Genomic DNA, 9,767 nt, shown 5'->3' with positions numbered 1-9,767 from the left:
TATGTATGAAGCTTTTTGTGTCGATGAGTCGTTATACGATTTGAAACTTGAAGCTGCGTATCTTTGGGCTGGAAGACCAATGCCTCCTCTCATTTTGGCATCGGACGCTAGTGTGACGGCATTTATGTTAGAGAATTCTGGTCAATCCAAGCTGAGGATTTCCTTGTGCGTAACCCCCGTGAAAAGAAACATTGTTGATGCAGCTCTCAGTACAACTCCAAGCAGGGCAGTTTCACCAACCCCAAATTCTCAGGTAGCATGCTTAGGTATTAACGTCGAGGTGAATGATTTTCAGGCGCCATGCGATGAAGAGGGTGATGAGGAAGTGCGATGAAGAGGGTGATGAGGAAGATAAGGATTGTGATGATGAGGAAGATGAGGATGGCGATGATGAGGACGAAGGTTGATGAAGGTTGCTTGAAAGGTGCTTCTTGAATGCTTCCGTTGACGGAAGCGCACTAAACTTTAGTCCGGTCGTCAAAGCAAACTCGTTTCTTCCGAAACGGATAGGATTCTTACCGATACCAAAGTAAATTGCATCCTGACATCTTTGCTGGATGCGTCGTTGGAGAAGTTGGTCTATAATCACACCATTAAAGTTGAACCCCGTAACGGAAGGGGAATCGATCCAACTAAATTGTGTGTCCTTCAACCTAGCCTGTAATCCGAATACCATAAATCGTGTGCTTGTTTCCTTCAAGTACCCGCTGCCTCTGAAACTTATTTGACCACTGTACTCCTTACAGATGGGAACTAACAATTCATACTTCGGTGCCTACAAAAAATGATAAGTTGTCATACAAGTGAGAAAAGTTCGAAATAAAGAATCAATCAAAGGTAAAAACTTCGAATTTTGACACAAATATTGCTCAAAGTATGTGCAAAATATCCGAACTGCATACATATCCTAAAACGCTATACACTTCATAGCCAAAAAATCCGAAATGTCTAATCAAAACATACGCACAAAATGATAAGTTGTCATAAAACAGTGAGAAAAGTTCGAAATAAAGAATCAATCACTGAAAACTTACTGAAAACTCTGAAATCTTTTACATAAACTAACTGAAAACTATGAAATCTATTACAAAAAATAACAGAAAACTAACTGAAATCCATTACAAAAAATAACTGAAAACTCTGAAATCCATAAAAAAAAGATAACTGAAAACTCTGAAATCATTTACAAAAAATAACTGAAAACTCTGAAATCATTTACAAAAAATAACTGAAAACTCTGAAATCCTTTACATAACCTAACTGAAAACTCTGAAATTCATTACATAACATAACTGAAAACTCTGAAAATCCATTACAAAAAATAACTGAAACGTCAGAAATCAAACACATAAACTAACTGAAAACTCTGAAATCCTTTACATAAACTAACTTAAAACTATGAAATCCATTACAAAAAATAACTGAAAACTCTGAAATCCATAAAAAAGATAACTGAAAACTCTGAAATCATTTACAAAAAATAACTGAAAACTCTGAAATCATTTACAAAAAATAACTGAAAACTCTGAAATCATTTACAAAAAATAACTGAAAACTCTGAAATCCTTTACATAACCTAACTGAAAACTCTGAAATTCATTACATAACATAACTGAAAACTCTGAAAATCCATTACCAAAAATAACTGAAACGTCTGAAATCAAACACATAAACTAACTGAAAACTCTGAAATCGTTTACAAAAAATAAATCCATTACATAAACAAAGCAAACTTAAATCTTCGAAATCCCTTCAAACCGCTATGAACTTCATAGCCAAAAAATCCGAAATCTCTAATCAAAACTACATCCCAAAATTTCACACCGAAAACACCCAAGATTTCATATCAAAACAATCTTAATCACTAAAAATTCATCGAAAACTTCAAACCCTCAGACCCAAAATCTTCGAAACATATTCTAAACAACCCTAACAAGTCATAATCGAAGATTCTGAAATAATGTCATCTAAATAATTATGAAACCATTTCAATTTAACAAACCCTAAAACAATGGGACCCAAAACAAACTCACCATTTTCGTTTGATTCACGACTCGGCTGGACTGGCGAGGAGGGCTCGGTTGGTTCGTGACGAGGGCTAGGTTGGTTCGCGACTCGGCTGGACTGGCGAGGAAGGAGCGAAATGGCGAGTAGGCCTGGACTGGCGAGGAGGGCTCTGTTGGTTCGCGACTCGGCTGGACTGGCGACGAAGGACCGAAATGACGAGTAGGGGTGGACTGGTTTACGACGATGGGCGTGGATGCATGAGGATGAGCGACAGAGAGAAGAGAAGAGAGCGAGGGATTTGGGGCGGGACGGGATGAGCGGGTTTTTTTTTTTTTTTTTTTTGAATTGAAAAGGGAAAGGCACGCGTGATTTGGGAAGGAAATGAGAGTGGAGACAAATAAAGGATTGATTTTGAAAACAATTTTAATTTAAGGGTAATTTGGACAATACACATGGTCAAATGCTTGGTTTCTCTAAAGGACCCAAAATATGGCTTGGTTTTCAAAACACATGCTACACTAAGCTTGGTTTATCAAGTTTCCCTTGTAAGATTTGGCAGTGTAGTCTACTCTCGAATGGAATAGAAAAAACAAGGATCCCAAAGTAATTTAAGAATATAATATAATGGATGACTTGAAAACAAATAGTGATGAAGGGCATATAAGGAAAAACAAAACAAACGGTGGGGGCTCAAAACTTAAACCTATCTCCCCCAACATCATTTTATCCGAACACGTACATAACCCGAAGAAAGAGAGGCGAGGTTTGTCCAAACTCCAAAAGCACACACACTTGGCACCATGGGCTTAGCGTCGCCTCTCAACGCCCCTCCCACCATGGGCCTCCGGTGGGCCCCAATTACCGGCACCGGCGACCGCCTCTTCTTGGGCCACCGATTTCTCCGCCTTCGCACTCAACCTCGCTCCACGTCAGCACTGACCCTCGCACGCCGTCGCAACCGTGAGGCCGCAATCATTCCTCCTCCTCCGGACAACAACAACAAGGTTTCCTTTCACGCTTCTTCAAGTTAATAATAATAATGAATCAATTAACATGTTCCGTATATTGGGAATCAGTTACAGAGAGTGAGAAAAGTGGAAGACGAAGTGGAAGATATAGACGACGATGCTTTGGAGGAGCTGTTCAACCAGCTCGAGAAAGACCTGAAAAATGACGATCCCAGTATGTACGAGGGCGATGATGGCGATGAAGAATTGAGCCAGGAAGAGATGGAGGAGCTCCACAAAGAGCTCGCCGAGATGGATGAGGAGATCGCCAAGGTTTTCAATATGGCCGGCTTTGAAAGTGAAGATGAGGACGATGATAATGAGCTTTCCGAGGACGACGACGATGACGAAGATGAGCCATTGCAGCTTAAGAACTGGCAGATTCGGAGACTTGCTATGGCTCTCAAAACCGGTCGCAGAAAAACTAATGCATGTCTTACTCTTAGACCGACCATTTTTCCATTGAACAACTTTTTCTGACTACTCATTTTTTTTTCTTACTTTTTGAAAGTCTTTGGATTTCAAGTGTGATTACGTTTAAGCTTTAACCAATGATATGTATACATAATAGTGATTACATTTTGCAGATCAAGAATCTCGCAGCCGAGTTGTGCATCGATAGATCAATCGTTCTAAGCTTGCTCCGGAATCCCCCTCCAGGTAAAGCAACTTTGGTTGCCTGTTTTAACTAAATAAAAATAGAATAATTATAAAAAAAATTTCTCAACTGAGCTTGCACATTTACTTCCAGACCTTATGATACTGAGTGCTACTTTACCCGATGATGAGCCTTCGTCTCCGATAATCACAATCAGTGAAACAAAGACAGTAGAAACTGTAGAAGAGAAAATTCCCGAACCCGATACAGAAACTCCTAAACCCAACACTCCTGCGGTGAAAGTACCGGTACATGTAATGCATGAGAGTTTTTCTTCACAGAAGCGGATAAAGAAATCTCATATCCAGACCCTTGAAGAGGTGTATAGAAGGTCCAAACGTCCAACAGTAAGTTACAATATCCACGCCTTTGTTTGGGAACTTGAATTTCGCTCAGGAGAATGATTATTATTATTATTATTATAATTATTATTATTATAATTATTATTGTGTATGTGATGATATGGTGAGGAATCATTGAGTGAGAATCAAAATTCTTTATTGTGGTTTGAAATCGGTAAAAAATAAAAGAGGAACAAAAGGTAGTTTCCTCGGTATAATTTTTGTTCTCTGTTAGATGTTATACGAAAATACAGTGGAAAAATCAAAATCCAAGGAAAATTTTGTATGCATATTTCTCTTTTAGATGTCATTCTCCTTGGATTTTGGTTTTCCTCACTATATAAGGGAATATTAAATCTAAATACCTTGTTATAACAACACATGGTCATGTTGATTTTATTTTTATTTTTTCTTTGAATTTTACAGGTTATGAACAAAGCACAGTTTTTTTTTTTTTTTTTTTTTTTTTTTTTTTTTTTTAAATTTAATTTACCTGTTTTTCGAATCCTAATCCCTGTCTCTGTAACACTGCAGAATGCGATGATCCAGAGCATCGTCGATGTGACAAACCTTCCACGGAAAATAGTCGTGAAATGGTTCGAAGACAAACGCAGCGAAGAGGGTGTTCCTGAGAAGCGCTCTCCATTCAAGAGGTCTCTTCCCGACACTCCTCGGTAAAGCGCAGTGAAGGTGAAGTTTGTTATTTTTTCTTGTAATATTTTTTATATTTCTAGCACACAATGAAGTAATGTAAGACTATTTGGTCCACCCCAATAGTTACAAATTTTCTGATGCTTTACTGATATTTGTCTTTCTGAAAGCCGAAGTATGATCCTCATTATTGATCCTCATTCGTTTTTACAAGGATAATTATTTTTATTGTGAAAATACTTGAAATGGAGAAAGAAACCTGCCGATATTGTGCCTAAATCTCAATCTGGTTTGGGATTTAGACACGACCTCCGTGAGAATCCGGTGATCGATACCGGGAAATCAGTCTTCAACCAAGTGTTAGCTTAGTAGAAGATATGTGTTTATGGAAGGATTTGTCTCATGCGTCAGCCCGTTTGAATAACCGGTTACTCGATTTGTGCCGAACATTCGCAAACTCAAAAACAATTTTCACGGAATTGCTTATAACCTAAAACCCCAGAAAAAACCTAAAGAAAGTCTAAACATAAGACACTACAAGATAAATAAAGAGCCAAAAAAGCATGTACCTAAAACTTACAAAGTCGTTGAGAGCAAAATGCCGTGGAGTTGCTGTAAATCAATAAGCAAGAAAGGAAATTCGGCCGGGAAATTAGAAGAAGTAAGAAATAGAGTAAAACTTTGAAATGAGATGAAAAAAAAACTCATTTGTAGGGAAAAGTCCCAAAGAGGCACGATGAAGCTTCTAAAGGAAGGTTATGACAATCAACAGCCAAGATTAACCCTACCCGTCGATTTGCACCACGCTCAAGATCTAACGGATAGAACTTCGATCGTCGCATGTCATTATTAGATTAAAATGTATCGACACCTCGATCCAAACTCACACATATCGAAGCAATTAATGATAAATCGAAGCGAATAAAACTCGATGCCAAGAACACTACAAACAAGGATAATGAAGGTTTCTTAGTGAATAATCAAGCATCTAATTCTTGAAAACCGGTGTCCTCCCCAAAGACACCGATGACATAAATAAGTTTCTCATTACTTAAGTAAGATAATAAGAAATTAGAGGGCGGTGTTACGAGTGGAAATTACCACCGAGCTCGTACACAGAATACCCACATATAGGCACCAACAGGGAGGTTCGAGGTGTTATTATATGAGAAACGACCAAGGTCGTATGTTAAGACCCGAGCACTGAATGACAAAACCGAGAATATCATAAAGTCATCGCTGCCTTTCAGACTAATCAAACATACACTTACAACGGCCACGTAAGCAAAAGTAACCGTTCTAAGACTATTTAATGCGGTTATCCCCCACAACATTTATGATGTACGTATCACAGATGAGTTCGGATACGCATGTCGTGTTAAGGTGGATGGCCTTCCATTAGTTTCAAGGAAATTATGGAACTTAGGGAACAAGACCCGAAAAAGGCAACGATTTCCATGATCCTTTGAGAAACTGGTGTCGTGGTGGTGGAGATCACTTTTTTTGGTCTCAAGAAGATCAAGGCGGATGGGGAAAAACCTCCAAATAGCCTCTCCTCGTGAGGGTGAGTGATTTGATTCCTTGTGGCCTCCTTCCCTTAGATCAAACGCAGAGAAATACGAAAAATATTAGATTGTTCCTCTTTTTGAGGTGAAGACCATGAGAATGAGATTTTAATAAGCTCTTATGTGCCTTTGAGAAGGAATATGATATGTCATTATTTAAGCCTTGGGTAGTGTATAAGAAAATATGGGTGGAGAAAGAGAATGTTTCTTCTTCAATTCTAGAGAGAAAGGAAGATGAATGTTTCTATTTTATGTTGTTTCTTAGATATGATGTATGAACAAATGTGAAAGTGCGTTATAAGATGTCATCTTCAATTCTACAGATAAAGGAAGAAGATAGTTCTTCTCTAATGGTGTTTTTGGTGAAAAATGGGTATAAAGAGATGGTGTTCTTGAAGTGATGGGTGATGAGAGATGTGAGAAGTGGTTGTTGTCAATGGTGTCCACAAGAAGATTAGTAGTGTCTATTTATGTACATTTGATGTCATATAGTCTCACGAAGACTCTTTCTTGTAAATGCTAAATCATTAATAAAAGTTAAAACGTTCATTCATTCTTCATTGTCTGTTTGAAGCTTTATGATAATCTATAGTCTTTAGTCCTTAAACAAACCTAACAACATATGAAGAGACAGATGTAGATTTGCATGAACAAACTCTTCATGGTTTTCTTAAAACAATATATTCGTTCGCAATCTAATGATCAAAGGACTATTGATCTCAGTATGATTGGTAGGAGAATCTATGATGTCTGGTTATGGGACATTGATAGTTGGAGACTCTATAGTTCTTCTAGGTATCTTCTGAAGGTACTGAATTGACTAGTGCACTTCTAGAGACTAGATAAGAACAAACCATTTAACCTCTTATGTCTCGAAGTCACTACGTATGAATATGTGATATTCTATAGAAAAGTGGAAACTACCTTTTGAATGTAATCCTCCTCCTATAAATACCCCACCTCATTCTCATTGTTTCTCATCCAAAGTTTTAGAGATTGAGAGCTTCTCTCTCTAGACTTGGCCGACTTCTCCTCTCTCTCTCTCTCTCTCTCTCTCTCTCTCTCTCTCTGTTTTTCTTTCGTTTTTTTTTGGCACCTAGGTCCTCATTCGACCTAGTGTTTTTAGCTCTTCGACTTTGAGACTTGTTCTTAAGTCGTCGTGTTTAAAAGTGCCCACTCACTAATTTCTTTTCTCTCGAGTGATTCTTGTGATAGAAACTGTCGTGGTTGCTCGTGTTGCCGAGGAAAGCAGAGAGAAGTGCTGCGAGAGGAGACGAACGTTGCGACCTTCCAAAAGCTTCTCAACGTTCAAGCTTCTAAAAAGGTTAGTAAATTTATAATGCTCATAATAGTTTTTATTTACGTGTACTTGCTCTTTGTCTAGGTTAGTAAAATCGTATTACTTGTCAAAATAAAATTTTTAAATTCCGCCGCTTATCTGAAGCGTTAAATTTTTTCTTAAACCCTAGATCAATTCCAACAAATATTTGCTCATGAATATGTGATATTCTATAAAAGAGGAAACTACCTTATTGAAGGTAAACCCTCTCCTATAAATAGAGCCCTCATTCCTCTCATTTTATTCATTCCAAAGTTTTAGAGATTGAGAGCTTCTCTCTCTAGACTTGGCCGCCCCTCTCCCCTTCTCTCTCTATGTTTTCTTTCGTTTTTATTTTGGCACCTAGGTCCACATTTGACCTAGTGTTTTAGCTCTTCGACTCTTAGACTTGTTCTTGAGTTGTCGTGTTTAAAAATGCCCAAACACAAATTCCTTTCTTTCGCGAGTGATTATTCTGATAGAAACTTTCGTGGTTTCTCGAGTTATCGAGGAAAGAAGAGAGACGTGCTGCGTGGGGAGACGAACGTTTCAACCTTCCTAAAGCTTCTCAACGTTCAAGCTTCACAAAGGTTAGTAAATGAGTAGTGTTTTTAATAGTTTTAAATTAACATGTACTTGCTCTTTGTCTAGGTTGGTAAAATCGTTTTACTTGTTTAAAAGAAATTTTTTAAATTCCGTCGCTTGCTCGAAGCGTTAAATATTGTCTTAACCCTAGATCAATTCCAACAAATGGTATCAGAACTATGGCCAAAGATATGCATGTACATGTAATTAAAATTTTGAGCTTGAAAATCATTTTCGAAATTTTACTAATTTTGTGACAAGTTAGACCTGTTTTCTTAGATTTTTTTTTTAATTTATTGCTCATGCCTGTAAATTAAAATCATGTTGATTTTCTATGACCTTGGGATGTTATTAAAACACATTAGAATCAGTTCTAAAAGTTTTAAATTTTTTTAAAATGAAAAACGTGTTTTTAAAGTTTTTGAAAATTTCGAGTAATTATGTGACTAGTTATATTATCTTGCTAGTTTCGTTTATTTACTCGTTTCATTTTATGTTTGTTGTTATTTTCTTTTATACCATGTTATTACCATGTTAATAAAACACATATAAAGCTTAAAAACTTCCTAAAATATTCCGTTACACTCGATTCTTTTTCGCACTCAAAGTCCAAACTTTAATTATTTCAAGTTTTCTTCGAGCTCGAGAAAACCCGCAGTAAAAGTTGCATAACTCTCAACTCAAAATTCCAAATTTAATGATTCTTGAATCAAATTAAAGGTCTGTTTGTCCTCTTTCCAATGCAATTGGTTTTCGGTCAAAAGGACATCGATTTTACTCCGAGGTGTGCGACTGTTCCGAAAGTCGAGTTTTTTAGAATTCCGGATTTCAACCCCACTACCATGAGTTATAGAAATCTAATGAGAAAATTTCCTTGAGCAAAAATTGTTTCTTATAAGATAATAAACATAATGTGAAAGATTAAAATGTTTTGATTTTTTAAAGTTAATTGAAATTGATTTTTTTTTTTTAAACTAGCTTGAATTTTGAAAAACCGTTTTCACTTTCAAACTTGAAAATATTTTGTCATCCAAATCAAATAAGTTTTCAAAACTAAATCTATATCACATATGTTCAAAATCTATATGCTCTTGAAAATTTGAGTGGGAGGTCTCCTCGTTGACAAGCCGAAAAATAAAAGATGTGTAATCTCAAACTTTCAAGTGTTCGAGTGAGTTGAGGTTCACACTTCCCTCATGCACTTCCCCGAATCGAAAATAGGAATATTTCCGAGCATGTACCTTGTGCCTTTATGCACTAACACTGCTCTTCCTTGAACATGAAGATCTAGGATTCCTTTCTAGAAGTCCACTCTATCGCTCTATAACTAGGAAATTTGTTTCCAAACTTATAAAGACGATGTGCCAACTCCAAAAACTAAGTGGGAGGGTTATACTTGTTGTTTGTAACCCACGATCCCCAACACTAATGAAAGAAGCAATTAACTGTTGGAATTGATCTAGGGTTTAAGAAAAAGTTTAACGCTTCACAAAGCGGCGGAATTTTAAAAATTTTCTTTTCAAGTAAAAACAGTTTTTTACTAACCTAGACAAAGAGCAAGTACATATAAATAAAAACTATTATGAGCTAAGAAGTTTACTAACCTTTCTTGAAGCTTGAACTTTGAGAAGCTTT

General features: G+C 36.8%; 1 protein-coding gene across 1 annotated transcript; it reads left to right on the top strand.

Moving 5' to 3' along the window:
- The first annotated feature begins 2,732 nt into the window (after positions 1-2,732).
- On the top strand, positions 2,733-4,814 carry LOC149390146 (protein OVEREXPRESSOR OF CATIONIC PEROXIDASE 3-like). The gene is made up of 5 exons (XM_089621326.1): positions 2,733-3,011; positions 3,084-3,443; positions 3,602-3,674; positions 3,766-4,019; positions 4,548-4,814. Exons 1-5 carry the CDS (start codon positions 2,808-2,810, stop codon positions 4,689-4,691), a joined length of 1,035 nt encoding a protein of 344 aa, XP_089477452.1. The 5' UTR covers positions 2,733-2,807; the 3' UTR covers positions 4,692-4,814.
- Positions 4,815-9,767: the final 4,953 nt, after the last annotated feature.

Source organism: Urtica dioica, chromosome 7 (assembly GCF_054948205.1).
Source record: "Urtica dioica subsp. dioica isolate 48M chromosome 7, U.dioica_male_clone48M_v1_H2, whole genome shotgun sequence".
In the NCBI taxonomy this organism is placed as follows: domain Eukaryota; kingdom Viridiplantae; phylum Streptophyta; class Magnoliopsida; order Rosales; family Urticaceae; genus Urtica; species Urtica dioica.
This window is presented reverse-complemented; position numbering and strand designations above follow the sequence as displayed.